This window comes from Atractosteus spatula, chromosome 22 (assembly GCF_055471065.1).
Source record: "Atractosteus spatula isolate fAtrSpa1 chromosome 22, fAtrSpa1.hap1, whole genome shotgun sequence".
In the NCBI taxonomy this organism is placed as follows: domain Eukaryota; kingdom Metazoa; phylum Chordata; class Actinopteri; order Semionotiformes; family Lepisosteidae; genus Atractosteus; species Atractosteus spatula.
The window spans coordinates 14701211-14720458 of record NC_142727.1 but is presented as its reverse complement, the minus strand read 5'-3'; the positions used below and the strand labels follow the sequence as shown (position 1 = coordinate 14720458).

The window sequence follows — 19248 nt, the reverse complement described above, 5'->3', positions numbered from 1 at the left end:
AAAGTGTTGTAAATTAGACCTGCTCTTGAGGAATATTCAAAGGTAAAGGAGATTTTGTACGTTTTTATACAGTTTAATTTTTCGCAAAGCAGCGTCACACACGCGGTGTTATTACACTATTTGACATCTAAACGTTGCTGGTGGAAGGGGAATGATGAACTTGGACGCTGAATAACAAGTGCTATTCCCTACTTGCATATCATACTGTATATTGGTTGAGACCAACAAAGTTTCGTTTCCTCTTGACGTTTAAGTTTCGTTTCTCGAGCTCTTCTGCACGTCATTCCTGCGGCTGGGGGCTGCAATTTAAACGCAACGTTTATACTCTGAAGTAAAATAGAGAATTAGGTCGTTTGAAGCGGACGAAGTATTGTACAGCATGAATAAAAAATACTCTTAAAACGGCAATAATTAATTGATTTAAGAAGCACACATCGGCGATAACGAAAGAAGCAAGATGGGCTTTTTCCTGTTGTGACGTGGGAGTAGATTTGAGTTCGGATATAAAAACCAAATGCGATCTCAGATTTGCACAGCACAACCCAGGACGATGTGAAGCAGCATTTTCAGAGCAGTGACGGCGAACAATTAAGTGTGGAGTGCAGAATACGTCTGGGTCATATTCACAATGAGGGATGCAGTCCTCATGCTTTATTAGAAACAGAAAATGAAGTTAATTTAAAGTTCTAATAATCAAATATCTTAGTACTCAGATTAAAGACTGTTCCTTTAACATTACAATCAAGCACCGATGTACAGTGTTTTTCCTGTTGTTAACGATTCATTTAACTGAATTTTTTTTAGACTGTTCTTTAAGGGTGCGCCAGATCTCCCTTTGCTGGCGAAGAAAGATGAATTAATAAGAGACGTCTGTTCTCCAAAATCTTCCGGCAGCGATGCCTCGGTAAGTCTGCTTTAACTTATAAATTATAATAAGAATTGTATATGGTACAGGGGTGTGGCGTAGGCATTGATTTTTGGGTGAGACTGCAAAAGTGGGTGGCCACTTTATTGCCGTTTTTAATTATTGCCGTTTTAAGAGTATTTTTTATTCATGCTGTACAATACTTCGTCCGCTTCAAACGACCTAATTCTCTATTTTACTTCAGAGTATAAACGTTGCGTTTAAATTGCAGCCCCCAGCCGCAGGAATGACGTGCAGAAGAGCTCGAGAAACGAAACTTAAACGTCAAGAGGAAACGAAACTTTGTTGGTCTCAACCAATATACAGTATGATATGCAAGTAGGGAATAGCACTTGTTATTCAGCGTCCAAGTTCATCATTCCCCTTCCACCAGCAACGTTTAGATGTCAAATAGTGTAATAACACCGCGTGTGTGACGCTGCTTTGCGAAAAATTAAACTATAAAAACGTACAAAATAACTGACCCTCCTGCCGGCATAGGGGCACCCCCCACCTCCAATTCACAATCCAATCCTCAAGCGGTATAATCAAACAGCTGAATTAGCGGAACCTTATATATACTGTACATACGGTCTCACACACACACACACAAAACCAATCAGTCCTTCCTCTGTGGTGAGGTTTTGGCCTTCTGGACCAGACGCAGGCTTCGGGCTTGGAATTGAATATGGCGATAATCTCGTCACTGTCTAGAGTCGGCACATTCCCGTTCAAATGACAGTTTGCAAAGGTCTCTCAGATGAGGACTTTGTCTTTAGCTAAAGAAAAACTGCAAGAGCTCATTTTCTTTTGTTGCCTGTAACAGTTCGAAGTATTTGTATGCCTGCTTTTAGATGGTTCAGTAGTTTTACGAGTTACTCTGAGGTTAATATTGTATTGCAAAACACAATGAACACAACGCAAAACGCAAGATTAAAATCCGTCCGAAATATTGTATTTAAAATACCATGCAGGGTTTACCTTGCCTTTAAATATTCAGCGGACTTGAGTCTTAAGTAGGTGAACTGTGCAAATGTAATTAAAGAAATGGAGATAAAAATGACCAGCATTAAGAAATATTCTGCCAGTCTATACTGCCTTCATTATTGCCTTTTGCTCTGCTTTATAAGATGTTTACAGAGAGGTGTCGAGGAATTCTGCAGTGCTCAGTGGACTGACTGTCTCCTTATTCAGCAGGCAGTAACCTTAAAGAGCTTCCTACACAATAACCCTTTGATTTCTGTTCCTTTCCCATGTTCCTTCAGCTGCTCTGCAGATAGCTCATGTCCATATAATGAGAATAGAAATGATTGGTGGTAGAAGTGTTGTCTGCCAGGCACACTATCCAAGGCAACGTGCAGTTTAACAGGAATACAAGCTCAGTCACATGACAGGTAGTACAGCTGCTTCCCACCTGCCGGGTCCTAATCTGGATTCCAGCCCGGGGTGCCTTCTGTGTGGAGTTCGCATGTTGTGCCTGCGGTTGCCTGGGTCCTCTCCAAGCCCTCCGGGTTCCTCCCACAGTCCAGACAGGTCAATAGGCATGTCTGAAGTGTCACCAGTACGTAAGCGTGAGGAAATGATGTGATACGTCCTGTGTTGCACTGAGTTTCAGTGTGTGTTCAAATTGCAAGCACAATCACACACAAAAAGCAAAATATGTAATATCCCTTTGTATAATAATATATAATATTCCTCTAGCATCAAGAAGCTAGAGAAGGCTTATAAAGAATGACTCATTTTTAAGTGATGGAGCTTTTTACAAACAGGGTAACGTCTGGCATTACTGAGTTTTTCTTTAGTGCCAAGTCATCCCATAAATCCTGTCAAGCAGGCTGATCTCAATCAGTTAACATTCAAGCACCGTTTACCGAAAAGGTAACATGCAAAGGTATTTTTTAGAAAACAGGAGCCTCTCTCATTTTTCACCAGTGCTTTGTCAGCCTTCAGGATCAACTCGTTTAGTTCCTTGTATACAAAAGAAACAATGTACAGTAGGAATTGTCACGGACGTCCAAAGGGACTAACCGTGGGGAGCAGGAGAGCGGAAAAAGACCCATATGCGAAGCGGCGAGACGGGAAAAAGGCCCGGGCTCATAGTGCAAAGAGTTCAGGAATGCCGTATAGAAACCTATGCCCTCAGGGAGCGGACGTGGGGCGCCCTGGTGCTAGGCGGGTCTCAGGACATCCGAACGTCAATGCTGAGCGAGGACAGAGAGCAAGACCCGGAAATATATAGCCCAAGGGAAAGAGAGGGACAGGAAGGACAGCAGACCGGAAACTAGAGACAGGACAGAGAAGGAGCGCCCTCTGGCTACAGAGGGCGTGACAGGAATCAAGGCCTTTTCACATGTTACAGCTAATGTCAGGTGACTATTAAGGTCACGTGAAAGGTGAAATTAATTCTGTTTTTACCTGAAATCTTTGTCTTCTTAACAGAAAGAGGACGTTCAGGGCAAGAGCCCCTCCTTTTATTGAGTACCTGAAGGACGTCCTTCGCAGGTACCCAGATGGGGGACAGATCCTTAAGGTGAGGAGGGAGACACAAGACTGATTTAATGCCAGAGGTGCAAGAATGGAGAGGTGGTCGTTGACTCGTCTTGCTTGTTCGGTTGTTAGTATACTGTAAAGTGCCGCAGCGGTGCTTCACAGTAGCTTACTGATCCAAAGCCTCCCGTCACTTATCACTGATAAAGGCATTCCTCTTACTTAGTTTTCTCTTGTCTTAATGTATCTTTACATGTTAACCTCTCATATGTCCTACATACCAGTCAGAAATGACTTGGTTTCCTTAAATTAGAATATAATTGAGTACATTTCAGCTGGAAACAACAGGTGCTTCTTTTCTTAGTAATAGGGACGTGTGTTTGACACAAACTGCCTAGCTCTGTTGGTTCAGATGATTTGCTCTGACCCAGCAAAGAGGAGAACTGCTACTGGCTGCTGCTTTTCCAAGCAACACCTCTCCCCCAGTCCGCCTTGGAGCAGCAAACACTTTTGTCACTCAGCTTGTTCACCCAAGGCCTGGCAAATGACCTACCACAGTATCTGTGAAGCCCCTCAGTACAGCATCCTTTGTTATTTCTTCTCAAGAAACCACATAGCTTGTAGCAAGTTCCTCTAGATTATATTTTAGGTTCACGTAAGTACTTAACTACCAAGTGAGCAAGATGGGCCAACTGATCTTCCTAGTTGCAGCCTTCCTTATGTTCTTATACACAAACACCTCATTCTCTCAGTACCTGGAAGCTCTTTTCCTGTTACAGCCTACATGTTTCTAATTGTTTTCCCCCTTATAAAATTTGGAAAAAAATATGTCATTTTTCTCAAGGGAAATTTAAATAATTACACAGGGATTTTATATAATTTCTGCAAAACAATAATCCGTCCACGTTTAAGATGAAACACCACATCTACTTACTCAGTAGAAATGCTTAACAATATATCTTCATATACGTACTGTATGTCTAAAGCTTATATCTGTGACCGCAAAGATACGTCTCCTTGTCAGAACGTTTGCTAATTAAAATGCTGAATCATTCGGTTTTATTAATGTTTTTTTTTTTAATAGGAGCTTATTCAAAATGCAGATGATGCAAAAGCCACAGAAGTCATTTTTGTGTATGACGAAAGGGATTACCCCTGTGAGAATCTTTGGGACAGCACACTCTGCAATTTCCAAGGTAGGAACAAAGTTCATTTTTAATAAATGCATATGATAGGCAGTAACAAATACACTGCACGCTCGCTGAAAGGCATTAAAATGCACCAAATGCGTATCAGAATCAATGGCATGTGTTGTGTTTTTAATGCCTCTCTTACTTACACACACGTATGTATCAATCTGACACTTACGAAGCGTACTGCTGCTTCAACATTCATAAAGATAATTATCTGATTTGGATGTGTCATATTTTTCCCCTGGAACACGGGACCCAGCCCTTACCAAGAAGAATGATGCAGGTTGCTAGATACTGTACAATACTCTAGTCAGCTGCTCCAATGCGGTTTATCTTACAGGACCTGCACTACTGGCATATAACAATGCAGTGTTCACTGAGGAAGACTGGGGTGGAATAGTAGCCGCTGGCCAAAGTGTGAAGAAAGAAGACCCACATAAGATTGGGAGGTTTGGGATTGGGTTCCACTCCATCTATCACATCACAGGTAAAATTTAATAAATTAGAAAGGAGTGTTTCCTGATGACTGGCAGAGAAGTAAAAATTGCTCAATGTTTTCAATTCGGTGTGAAAGAGAGAGGAGAGACAGGATTGTGTGCAGGTAAAATTATAGGTAAGGTGGTCAGAACGCGTGTAGATAAAGTAAAGAGTATGACCGTCCTTTTCAAGAACACCAGATTGACTTCCGTTCTTCCACGACAGTAGTTTGAGTGTCCTATAACATGAACCTGAGCAAGTATACCTAACATAGTACTGTATGTAGTCGAGGAAGATTCTTTTGAAATTATCCTACAATGAATCACTCTTACTGCCACATCTGTTCTTTAGTTGTCTTTTTTCTTCCAATTTCATTAAAAAATGCTGGTTAATTTTTTATCCTTGGTACGCATGCTGGTTACCCAGAAGGATTTCAGTTTCTCGTTTTCCTCAGTATGTGAGGCTAACGATATAATTTGTCTTTGTTTTAGATCTTCCTTGGATCTTCAGTGGCACCAGTATTGGCGTTCTGGACCCACAGGAGGTCTATCTAGAGGAAGGAGGATGGTGGTCTTTGGAAGATGAACTAGACAGAAAACAGCTATGTGATCACCCAGATCAGTTTGAACCACTGAGGAAGGCCTTGGAAGAAATATCTAAGCAGACCTCCTGGGCTGACCTACTTCTTGGGGAGACCTTCAAGGGGACCCTGTTCCGGTTTCCACTGAGGACTGAGGCTTCACAAATTTCTGACACCCTGTATGACCGGGAAAAGGTCTTTGACCTCTTCAGGTCATTCAAGGGAGATGCAGAGATGAGCCTCCTTTTTCTCAAAAATGTAATCTCCATTTCCCTGATGCACATCAGCCCAGATGGCAAAGTTACAAACCACCTCAATGTCAAAGCTTCGTGTGACAGAGAGGGTCAGGTGCACATAAGAGGTGAAGAGCTCAGTCTCCTTTCAGAGGCAGAAGCTTCCTGTGGATTAAAAGTCATATCGAGCCAGGACCTTAATTTAGAGGCAAACAGACGTATGTGGCTTGTTTCCTCGTTTACAGCAAGGAATGACCAGAACAGCAGTCTGGACAGACTAGCTGAAAAATTAAAATATCGCCCCTGTATTGGGCTTGCCTTCCCTTTGACCGACACTGCTGAAAGACTTAAGGGCCGCTTGAGCTGCTTTCTGCCTCTTCCTGACAATGACACCAACACTACCGGCCTGCCAGTCCATGTCAACGCTTGCTTCGGGCTCACGGACAACCGGCGTGAAATCAAATGGCTTGAGAAAGACCAGCAGCATGATGAAGCTGCCCAGTGGAATGAAATACTTGTCAACCAGCTCCTTCCTCCAGCATATTGCCAGACCATTCTCTGCGCCATTGACTTGGCCGTGACTGGAAACACACCCATGAAGTCAAGGTTGACCTACAATCTCTGGCCTGACATGGACAGTTTGGTCACTCAGGACCGCTGGCAGAAAATAGGGAGAATGGTTACCAGACTGTTATCGGAATACAAAGTGCTTTGCTCGGCCAACAGCAACACCGACTGGCTTAGGCCAACAGAAGCTGTTTTTCCACTGTCCTGCGAAGATCACATTATAATGGGAGCTGTGGAACACCTTCTGCTTTCCCAACGGGAGCCGTTAGTCAGAGTCCCAGACCATGTCTATAACTCTCTGAAGTCTGTTTTACAGGGGCGGCTTACTCAGGGAACACCAGAGTTTCTGTGCAGACTTCTAAGATCTTGTGATCTAAGTTCTATACCTGGTGGACAAAGGATTTTGCTGCTTGAATTTAATCTGAAGGGAAATTATCACCAAGGCCTGGAAGGCCTTCAACTCCTGCCTCTTAATGACGGATCATTCACGAGCTTTCTCCCCTCTGGTAGAGGTGAAAATGTTTTCATCGACAGCAAGGAGTTTCCACGGTAATTTGGAGATTAACTTTCAATTGTGTAATGTGATGTTGATAACTGGTATGGGTTTTATTTCAAAACTAGTATGAATGTATTCCATTATCTCCTCAGGTTTCCATCTGTCATCTGTCTTTGGAAGATCAGGATGTTAAGAAAACTTATTTTGCAGTAAAACCAAAAGTTTAGGGAAAGTTACAGAAGCTGTTACTTACAGGAATGATTCTTAAAATCGTAACACATACTAAGAGGCATTAATATTCCAATGTTGTTTTTATTTCCACCTGGTGTATCTTGAACTCCAAATCTTTATATTATGTAGAATCTTTATTTCCATTCTTTTGAAAACGTTATTTGTGGTGAGAAGGTTAATAAAGGTTTTTGTCATATTCATACAGGACTCTGCTACCTGGACTGGAAAATAACTTTCTTCCTAAAAACCTGAGACCAGGTCTCAATGATTTGTTATGTCAGCTGGCTTCAAAAAGTAAGTTCCTCTTTCTTTACATTAAGTCTCAGTTTTTCTGATAGGAAGTCTACATTTTAATAAACTGTCCCTTCCACACTTTCTCAATGACCACCACCCACCTGCAAATAGACTGTATTCTTCCTCTTGAAATAATTATGATTCCAACTGTGTATTTAAGATCCCCCAGAGCAATAAAAAACAGAAAACCGTCTGGGTGCAGGAGGGCGAGAGCAGAGTACTCCTGTTTTAATGCTGTCAGTTTTATACTAATGTAAAAAGTGTTTGAAATACCTCGTATCACCGTATGTATTTTTTTATGACAGACATCTTCAACATCTATCATCTGAATGCCAAGGAGGTTATAAAATGCATGCGAGAGTCCCTTCCAAGGGACTGGACTGCTGGGTCTGACCACGTCATCTGGAACAAGAGAAATCCCTCACATCCTCCAGCTAAGTGGCTTTCAAAGCTATGGAATTTCATCACTAAACACTGTGGAGACCTCCAGCCCTTTGAAGGCCTGCCACTTATACCACTGGAACGCCTGTCAAATGCTGGGGACACTGTGAAACTGGTACGCCTGACGAGGTGCACAACCTTAGTTTTTCAGAGTCTAAATGATTATGTTCTGAAAGAGCAAATGGTTAAAATCATTGAGAAGCTTGGGGGCACTGTGATCAAACAGCTCAATGACTTTTTAGTCCATCAGCACCTGAATTCCTACGTCCTCTACCCCTCTGTAGGCAATGTGTTAAAAATTCTGTCCCACATTGGTGAAACGGATGTTAAAAAGAAACTTAACTGCCTGACGGTTGAAGAAAAAAACAAGCTCAGGTGCTTTCTTTCCAAAGCAACCCATCTGACAGAAAAAGAATCACAGTTCATTTCTGAGCTACCAATTTTTCAGAAAACGCCCTCCCTCACATCTTCTGGGCAAGGCCTTGTTGAAGCCAAATCTTTTGCCGCAATAAAATACGAAACCATTCCTAGGATTCCTGATGACCTAGTCTTGCCTGAGACGGTTCTCAAGTGTGTTGCGGAGTACGACCAGATACTTTTTGGGCTCCTCAAAGTCAGACTTCTGAGCTCAGCTGATGTGGCCCTGCAGATTGTGTCAGGCATTGAAAGCAGACGCTATGTGGAATATCACAACATCGAAAAAATGATGAAGTGGGTTTTGAAAAATTACGGCCTACTTTATAACCAAAGTAGCGTCATCCAAAAGAAGTGCAAAACCCTGAGATTCTTGAACAAAGGGGGAACTTGGGTGGAGCCAGCAGCTCTGTTTGATCCAGAAGAGGACATACTAAAAGAGCTGTTTAGCAAAGACCTTTTCCCTCAAAAGCCTTTTGCCGAGAAATCCATTCTGAAGACGCTGCGGATTTTGGGTTTGCGGTCTTCGCTTGACAGCATCCTGCCGGAAGAATTCTTGGCAGCTGCCCAAGAATTGGAGAAAGAAAATAATACTCAAGCTTTCAGAAAATCTGAATCGCTAGTTAAAATTTGCAACGAGACAGACATTCTCTCCACATTTTCAGAAAGTCAGCTGAAAACCCTCCGCTCCGTACCCTGGGTGTGTGCAGAAAAATCAGCTGGCAAGAAACAGTGCAAATGGTACAAACCACAAGAACTGAAGCATTCAAAACTGGGACATCTGGTTGAGTTAGTTATGCCACTTACTAACAAATTTAACCAAAAGGCATCTCAATATCTGGAAATCACTAAGCCACCTCCAGCAGAAAAAGTGATTGAAAACCTAAAAAAACTCGCTGAAACCTTTGAGCTGACAGACCCTGATGTGATTGAGACCAAAGTTAAAGCCATATACACTCATGTTCAGGAGAATCTCAGCGACTTCACGAGTCTTTTACAAGGCTGCCCAATTTGGAATGGAAGTGGATTTTCAAATCCCAAAGAAATTGTTCTGGACTATCCCAAAGAGCTAGATTTGAGCTACTGTATTCAGAAAGTTCCCGATGAGCTATCTAAAAAGTACGGTAGTTTGCTGATGAAGTGTGGCATCAAATCATCTTTGTCCCCAAAGGAAATAGTGGACCTACTTTCCGACCTGAAAAACAACATCGATTCTCACGCTGTCAGTGCAGGCCCTGTGGAGCTCAAGTTTGCGATTTCAGTCCTTGAGTGGATGCGAACATCACGTCAAGACTTCCGGCAGCTGGGATGTGAAAAAAATCTGCCGGTTCCAGTACACAACCACACAAAGGAAAACGGGTTCTGCTTACAGCCTTTATACAAAGCCCTGTTTCCTGACATTACGTCTGAAGCATTAGAAGACCTTTGTGAAGACGAAGGCGAGTATTATGTGGTCCACAAAGAAGTATCTCGCGCCACAGCTGACTATTTTAATGTCCCGTTTCTCAGCACAAGGGTGTTGAAGCCGGAATTTATAGGCATAGAACAGTATGGGCAAACTGAACCGATACCCCTCAGAATAAAGAACATTCTCAAAGAATACGACGAGGAAAGTGACCTCTTCAAAGAGCTCATTCAGAATGCCGAGGATGCTAAAGCCACAGTCTGCGGCTTTTTGGTAGACATGAGACAAAACGAAGAGCTGGCAGAGAATCTCATCGATCCTGGCATGTCTTCCTGTCACGGCCCAGCCCTCTGGTCATACAACAATGAGGTATTTACAGAGGAAGACTTTGAAAATATAACAAGATTGGGATCAGCCTCCAAGGAAACTCAGGTTGAAAAGATTGGCAAGTTTGGATTGGGGTTTAATGCAGTATATCACATCACTGACATCCCCTCAATTTTGAGTGGAACAACTCTCATTATCTTTGACCCAAATGTCACACATCTGAAAAAGCACATTCAAAGCAAGTCTAACCCTGGTATCAAACTTGATCTTTCTAAACAGAACCGTCTGCTTGTGAGATTTCCCGGTCAGTTTGAGCCGTATCAGAACATATTTGGCTGCAACATAAGTGATCATCCTTTTCAATACAAGGGGACACTGATTAAACTGCCATTCAGAACAGCAGCTGAGGCTCAGAGATCAGAGATAAGCACAAAAATCTACGACGAGGACAGAATATCGACTTTAGTCAGGACTTTCAGAGAAAACTGTGAACACATGCTTCTTTTTCTAAAGAGGGTGCAAAACGTGAGCATGAACGTGCTATCCCCAACATCAAGCACAAAGAACCACAGTGAGACCTCTACGCTTCTCACCCTCACCAGCAGCAATGTCTGTGGCTTTGAGGTGTCTGGAGACATCCAGATGAGACAGCTGCAGCAGGCCTCTTTAAGGAGACTGGAAGAATTCAAAGTAAAATGCAGAGGCATTACAGATGTGAACATACTAGTTGTCAAGGAAATCACGCTGGATGATCCGAACACCGTGAAGGTTTCACAGTACTGGCTGGTTTATTCCTGTTTTGGGACAGGCAGAGCTTTGAACATGGTGTGTGATCCCACACAGACGCAGCCCTTTGCCCTTCCTCTTGGTAGTGTCGCTGTTCCCCTTAGCAGAAGCCCAGAAAATGACAAGTGGAAACCCAACTCGGATGCTACTGTGGGTCAAGTATTCTGTTTTCTTCCTCTGGCCATTCATTCGGGACTCCCTGTTCACATAAATGGCTTCTTTTGTGTCACTTCAAACAGGAAGAACCTCTGGAATACTGGGATGAAGGGAGAGTGGAATAGGGCCCTGCTGCAGGATACAGTTACAGCAGCCTATATAACCGTATTGCTGCAGTTACAGAAGATGTCTCAGGATCACAAGCTTGTGGACTATGACTATTACTCATTCTGGCCCAACATGGACAAAGTTTTGGAGCCCTTCAGGGTCACTGCAGAAACATTCTACCAGGCCGTGGCAAAGGGCTTCTGCGGCAGACCTTTGAGACTTCTGAGTAATGGAGATCAGTGGTGCTCCATTGAAAACGCACGCTTCCTGGATCCTGAAATTGCAAGACACAAGATCATCGGGAAGGGAGCTGCCGCAGAATTCTCCCGCAGACTGCAGCAGCCGCTTCTGCCCATCCTTTTGCCAGAGTGGGTGAGGAAAGGATTTGCGGAAAGTGGATGCTCTGACGTAATTGAGAAGCGTACCTATAACTGGAAACAGTTTTATAGTGAAGTAATATTTGGCAACCTTGAACGCATGGATGTGACAACAAGGAACAGTTTTGTCTTGCATGCAATTGATATGAGAAATCCAGACATTGATGATTTGCTAAAAACAACTGCCTGCATTCCAACAAGCAAAAGTGGAACTCTAGGACTGGAATTCATTGGTAACCTCATCCATCCCAAAGGAAAGGTTGCTAGCTTGTTTGAGAGCGAAGAAGGTAGAATCCCTACTGGCTCACAGAAGGATTTTCTTCACCCAGACAGACTGACAAGACTAGAAGCTCTTGGGATGGTTAAGGACCAAATCTCTGTGTCTGAGCTAATACAGAGAGCAGAAACTGTTCAATATTTGTGGCACCAGGATAAGGGTAAAGCGTGCAAGAGGATACAGAGCATCTTAACTTTCCTCAGCGATTTAAAAATTAATAATGCGGACCAAGAGAAAATTCAGAATATTGCCTTCCTTCCTGCAGTTCCTCCCTACTCTCCAGAAAACATTGTTGAAGAAAATGTGTGCCTCATGCCAGCCAAAATGGTGTACAAAACAAAATGCAAATGGCTTGTCAATATGACTGATCCAATATTTGCAAAAAATCAGCTTGATTCGGATTTCAAACTGTCTTCAGAGGCCTCCAATGTTTTGGGGTTGAATAAAAAGCCACCAACTGAGAAGGTTTTGTCACAACTCAAAAAGGCTTTCTTATTTCAGGACAGGATTCAGAAGACTGAAACTGAGCAGATTGCTAAAAAATGTTATAGTTACCTTTGTGAGTCTCTTAAATCACAAACAAACAATACCAAGAAAATTCTTGCAGCAAATCTGACATTTCCTTTTATTTACATTGATGGAAAATTTGTGAAGACAAATGAGGTAGCACACCTCATCCCATTTGATGCCACACCATATCTTTACAAGCTCCCTATTGAATACAAGGAATTTGATGAGCTCTGGAGCACTGTTGGTATAAAGGAGAATTTCCACTTCTCGGACTACTCCAATATACTTCAGAGGCTGTCACAGAAGTACGGAAAAAGTGCTCTTCAGAAGCATGATTTTGAACTCTGTCTGAGAGTTATCAATACAGGCCTTGGAGGGCTTGTCGAAGAGTTGGATTTTGATTCCTATGATGTCCAGAGCCTCATGCTACCTGACCAAAAAAATGTCCTGCAATCATCCGACAAGCTTCAGTTCAATGACTCAGCCTGGCTCAAGCTGGATGAGGATATAGTTCTTTGTCACAGTCGTATACCCCGTGAGATCGCTGTTAACCTTGGCATTCCCACCACAAAACACAAAGCACTGGCTGACTTAAGGGTGTGTGAGCTTTCACGCTGGGTAAAGTCATTTGGGGCACATGAAAAGCTAACCAAGAGACTTCAGAACATTATCAAGGAATACCCATCAAACAAAGACATACTAAAAGAATTAATCCAGAATGCCGATGATGCAAAGGCAACTGAAATTCATTTCATTTGGGACCAAAGACAGCACCCTGTGGAGAAGATCTTTGGAGACGAGTGGGCTGAAGTGCAAGGGCCTTCTCTTTGTGTCTACAACAATAAAAAGTTTACAGAAGTTGATGTGAAAGGAATCCAGGAACTGGGGGAAGGAGGAAAGGCCAAAAATGTGGAGAAAACTGGGAAATTCGGCTTGGGATTCAATTCTGTCTATCATCTAACTGATTGCCCATCTTTTATTTCTGGAGACAGTCGTTTGTGCGTCTTTGATCCTCACATCTCCTACTTGAAGATGGCTACAGAGAGAGATCCAGGAGGAGAATTTGCCATTACGAAGTCCTTCAAAAGCACATTTCCAGACGTGTACAACGCTTACCTCCCCTCTTTTTATGAGCTTGAGAAGGGTACCATGTTTCGGATTCCGCTACGAACTGAGGAAATGGCAAGGAATTCAGACATAAAAAAAGAGGCTGTAACTGAAGAAGACATGAGATGTCTGATTAAGACCTTGGAGGAAGACCCGGATGGGCTAATGCTGTTTTTAAACAACATAACAAAAATTACCTTTCAGACCCTTGACAGCACAACACAACAGCTGCAACCAGTTTTTTCTGTGGAAGTGAAAATGTCAGAAGACAATTTGAAAAAGAGGATAGATTTTCTGAATAAAGTGCAAGAGATTGCCGACCTTCAGACTGAAGTGACTGATATAAACCCCTTCCAGGTTTTTATGGAAGTGGAAATTCATTGCACTGGCAAGTGTCCGACAAAGTGGATACTAGCAAAACAAGTGGGATTTGAGGAGAAAGAGATTAAAGCTTCCACGCAGCACATCTGTGAAAAACTGCGTCAAAAATTAATACCTCATGGAGCTATTGCTGCATCTGCAAATTCCCTCACAAAGGGGGTACTGTTCTGCTCTCTCCCTCTACCGGTTGAAACTGGACTCCCTGTGCATGTGAATGGGAGCTTTGCTGTCAATAGTAGCAGGAGGGATCTTTGGAAAGAAGATGGACAGAATGTAAAGACAGAATGGAATGAAAGCATAAAACTAAATCTCCTTGCGCCTTTATACAGCGATCTGCTATTGTACATAGCCGACCATTTATTTAATGACAAGGAACGCCCTCTGACATTCAGAAATGAGAAGGATTGTGAGGAGCAGCTCAAGCCATTGTTTTGCATCTTCCCCAAGGATTTTGACAGGATACAAAAAGACTGGTATGAAGTTGTGGCTAGAGTCTATCGGTCAATTAATGCAAAGAAATACAAAGTTATTCCCATATTTAGACAGGAAGAAAGAGGAGCAGGCATTTATAGAGAGAAGTATATCTCGATTGACTGGTCTAGTGTTGGGAATGAAACAACCGATGAACCACACTTCATGACTGAAAAATACAGCTCAGATCTGATAGATGTATTGAAACAAATGAATATGAAGTTTGTGTTACAAAGTGATGAGCTCACTGCAATATGGAATGAGTTTGTAAAAGCAGGTTCAAGGGTCACAGAACTGAATCCACAGTCTGTGAGGAAGTTTCTTATGGCTCATCCTCTGCTGAATCAGCAAGACAGACTTGCTCTTCCCTTAAACACGTCTCTATTCAAAAACCAAAGGCAAATATGTACTCTTTTAGATTACTGCCTTAGAGATATTACTGAAGAGAATGTGAAACACCTAGAGGGACTGCCACTTTTGTTAACACAAGATGACACTCTGAGACGGTTCCTGCTCGCAGAACCTAAATATCTTTCAAGTTTTCACGATTTGTTCCCAGACATGGACCATTTATTTGCAAACATTAGTAACCGTTTTGAAATGTCAGCACTAGAAAAAGCTGGATTTCTGAAAAAATTCACTGTTCAAGATTCTGTCAGCTATATTAAGGCAAGATTGGTACACTCCGTTTCTGACGATGACTGCAAAACCTGGCCAGTTTTAAAGCAAGAGGATGAAAAATGGATACACTTGCTTTGGAAGTTTTTTGGTGCCATGTTCCCCTGTTCCGCTTCTACGGATGCAGCCAAAAAAGAAGAAATGTTTTTGGAACTGAAATCTCTCTTTGGTGATCTTGCTATTTTGCCTGTGTCGAATATGAAGGAAAAATGTAACATTTTGGTGTCTCTTAATGCCCTGGAAAATGTGGTACGTGATGGAGATATTGGGAAACTACTGATCAAACTTGGTTTTGCAAAATTCGACAGTGTGATTTTACCACATGACATAATGTTTCATGTTATTAGGCCAAATGTGTTAAACACCACTGACTCTTCGACAACATTGAAAAAACTCAGTGAAAGCAAAGGGTTACAGTGGACTGAATTATCCACACTTGAGCACGACAATCTGCTTGATTTTCTACTTAATGGACTACAGAATACCACTGACAGCCAAATGTACATGACAAGGTTAAAATCACTGCCAGTTTTTCAAACGATGCAGGGTTCACACAAGAGCATTGACAAGTTCAAAAAGATCTACATTTTGGAGTCTGTGACACATTTCCCAGATTTGTATGAGATTGACAGTGAGGTCATATTTCTAAAGAATACTTCAATTAACAACAAACTGTCTGAAAATTCAGACATAAAAGTTCTAACAGACCTGCAGTTTTTTAGTATGGTAATTCTCCAAAAATTAGAGGACCTATCTGAATCTCAGAAACTAAGCTCTATAAACTTGTTGTTGAACATTATCCATCGTTATCCTATAGAATATGACAAAAATAAATCCAAGATCATTACAGCTCTCAAGCCTGTGAAGTTCATCAGAGATGTGCATGGCAACCTTCGAGAAGCTTCTTTCTTCTATGATAAGAATGTCTCTCTTTTCAAAACCATGAACTTGAATGAGAAATTTATTCCTCAAGAGTTTTTTAAGAATTTACAGCCTGGATATTTACTTCAACAGTTGCTTGGAGATCTTGGAATGCGGTGCACTCCATCCCAGGATGATATCCTGCACTTTGCAACTTCGATTGAACGCGATGCTAAGACAGGAGCTCAAGTGAAGGAGCTAAAGCCTAAAGTAGATGCTGTACTCAAGACTATTTTTCTTTTTCAGGAAGATTTAATCAGTCCAGACTTTTGCAAAAAGCTCTCCACGATCAAGTTTGTCTACTCACTTGAAGTTAAAAGGGATCTGTGTGATTTGCATGCGCCATATGTCAGAAATAATCAATTCATTGCCCTGAAAGGATCGTTTGTTACACAGAAAGATGATGATGTAGAGCTGGTCTGGACAGCCATGCCTATACTGCCTTTCCAGCAAACCTCTGCGATACTGAAGAACACGGGAGCCTTGTACGTACCTCCACAGGACTTAGTCTTCCAAAATCTTAGGAATCTTGCTGGTTCAGAATGCAAAACAGAAGAACTTATTCAAACCAGAGCTAAAGTGATAGAAACAGCTTATCAGTTTTTCCAAAAATGCAGATTTGATTCTCGGTCTCTTTCAGACATTCCAATTATTCTGGTAGAAAACAACAGGCGTCTGGTGAAGCCAAACAAAGTGGTTATTTCACTAGTAAATGAAAATGATTTTAGGCCATATCTCTACCCAGTCTCACCACTGCTCGCTCCTTATAAGGACCTTTTCCAGCAGATGGGTGTTTCTGTTCAGGCTACAACATCACATTTTGCCAGGGTGCTGAGAGAAATCTTTGAGGACTCAAAGATAATGAACAGCTTGCAGCCAAGCCAAATAAAAGCCTCAAAAAGGGCAGTTCAGCACTTTTTCAAAGGTTTAGAAAAAGATCACCACTTCCAGTCTACAGAAGGTCTCTACCTTCCAGCTAGGGATGGTAAATTACACGAGTCAGGCAGACTGTACTATAATGACTGTGTGAATACGTCCAGCAGTGATGTGGCATACTGGAAGGAAAAGTTCAAAATTATAATCAAACTCAAGGAGTGTCACCTTCAATGGGATATTTATCGGATCAGAAAATGTCTCAGGCTACTCCCAGAAGAAATGCGTCCTAAGATGCTTTCAGAGACAACCGAGGAAGCCCTTGCAAGATCAGCATTGAAATTTTGTCAGTTTGGTGAGCAATGTGAATTTAGACAGCATCTAGAAAATCTGCTGAAATCAGCAAATTTCAGCGAAGGAGTGATATCTGCTTTGAAATGGCAGTATAAAGGTGATCTCCCTCAAGCCATTTCCAGCAATGGTCTGAAAGAGCTCTTCTCTGAAATTCAAATCACTTGCTGTGAGAAACTCGTAACAGGTCTGTTTTACAATTCCACCCTCCTGGAAAGGAGTACAAAGAAAAAGGAAGTCTACATCTCTAAACACAAGGATCAGTGTGATATTTTTGTGGAGCACCAAAATAGCTGCCAGGGTAGGAGGATACTGAAGGTACCAAAGGCCCTTGCTCAAGAAATCAACGTCATGCTTCATGAGCTGCTGAATGATAAAACAATACCAATACTCATTGAGATGCTTTGCTGCGAAGATGCAGAAGATATTCCCAACGTTTTAATGGAAAATGACATACACATTTCCAGGAGTGAAACTGCCACATTTAATCTGCCCAGTCCAGGAGAGGTCATTCCAGATGATTTTCTGAACTTTCTTGAAATGGACTTCCTCAGCACTTTTGAAATGGAAGATTTTGTTGGATACTTGGATTCTGCTGGAGTATACCGATATGCAGTGATTGTTCAAAACTTAGGCATTCAAGAGGAAAGTGATGGGACAGTTGAGTGGTACATGATCGAAATAGGTGATAAAAAGGTCATCAAAGTCTCTAAAAATGATATTTATCAGTTTAAGAGGACCAAGGGCACCAGAAACAATTGCAGGGAACTCATGCTACTAACCCAAGCAGATGAAATGGGCAATATTCACAGTGGAAAGTTTTCACAGTCAATCGAAGAGATCAAAAAAGAAATTGATGAGTGTTTTGAAAAGATAGCCAAGCTTCCTAAACAGGAACGAGAAAAAGCCATCCGTCGCCTTTACTTAAAATGGCACCCTGACAAGAACCCGGACAACTCAGAGATTGCCACAGAAGTCTGCAAGTATATTCAGCAGCTGAAAGCAAATCGTAAGTCCTCGCAGAAAAGCGCTGGGAGCACGTACCACAGCTACGACTGGTTTAGCTGGGATGCAGAAGCATCGAAACACAAGAAGGGAAAAACCAATTTCAATTTCAGATATCCGTCACATGAGTATGACTTCTTCAGTTTTCACAGCAGGTACCAGCCCAACCCAACCGAAGCTAGTAGGTGGCTGAAGCAAGCAGAACATGATCTTTCTTCCGCAGACAGTGACGCTGGCCAATCAAATACAGAGTGGGTCTTTTTTAAAGTACACCAAGCAGTGGAAAAGGCTCTGATAGCTGCACAATACAAAAGAGATGGAAGATACTCCAAGGGCCAAACCATATCTAGTATGGCTCAGAACGTTTCGTTGTTTAGTGAAAGTCTCCGTGAGCTTTCAGATTTGGTGTACAGACTGACCGGGTTTGGTGTGGATAACAAGAAAACACAATATCCCACCTACCACACAGCTCCCAATATTCCTAATGGGCAGTTCCCTCCAGAAAAGGAGCAGGAAGCGCTCTCCCTTGGCAGATCCGTACTTGACAAAATACAAGATTACATCTCTTCCTAAAATGCTTTCTGTATCCCAGAATGAGAATATACAGACGCGTACTTTTGTCTGAAAATGTAATCATTTAACAGTTTTAAAAAGTAGGCTATTTTCTAAATCAAAAAGAACCTACTAGTATTATTTTAGTCTTATAAATCCAGTACTAACCAGAAGTTTCACTGCAGTTTCTTGCTGCTCTTGTTTCTTGTTTTTTGTACGTTTAAAATCGAGCTGCCTTTGAATCAGCCTGCAAAAAAAAAAAGACAAAGTCAAACTGAACTGTCAAAAAAAGTTTGGATATTATTGGTATTGTGGTGTTTCCTTTAGTATTGTGGCCACATTTTGTGCATACAAAAGGTAAACGAGGAAGTTAAAGTTACAGTAATCAAACTTAGTTTTTTAAGTGCTCTTAAACAGGTGTTTCATTTTTGTCTTGGGACCATTACCAAATAAACCTTCCTCCTGAAAGGGGGCTTGAGCAAGTCTTATATATGTTTTGATTTATTTTCTGTTTTGTGCTGCATTCCTGAATTAAATTTCAGTGTTACTGAAATGGTTATAACGGGCGTTTGTAAGTCCTATTTTTCTTTAATGAAATAAATCACTTAAAATGCTGTCTTTGAATGTCGTTATTTAACCAGCATTT

The 19248-nt window shown here is 41.8% G+C and overlaps 1 protein-coding gene across 2 annotated transcripts; it reads left to right on the top strand.

Annotated features, from left to right (window-relative positions):
* Nucleotides 1-319: 319 nt before the first annotated feature.
* On the top strand, nt 320-19216 carry LOC148816858 (sacsin-like). Of its 2 annotated transcripts, none has more exons than XM_088939570.1 (7): nt 320-904; nt 3344-3434; nt 4476-4587; nt 4925-5071; nt 5553-6990; nt 7374-7462; nt 7768-19216. In XM_088939570.1, the coding sequence occupies exons 1-7, from the start codon at nt 897-899 to the stop codon at nt 18621-18623; spliced, it is 12741 nt and encodes a 4246-aa protein (XP_088795696.1). In that variant the 5' UTR covers nt 320-896; the 3' UTR covers nt 18624-19216. The 2 variants fall into 2 exon arrangements, with proteins under 2 accessions (XP_088795696.1, XP_088795695.1); XM_088939569.1 differs by lacking the exon at nt 320-904 and adding an exon at nt 1218-1243.
* Nucleotides 19217-19248: the final 32 nt, after the last annotated feature.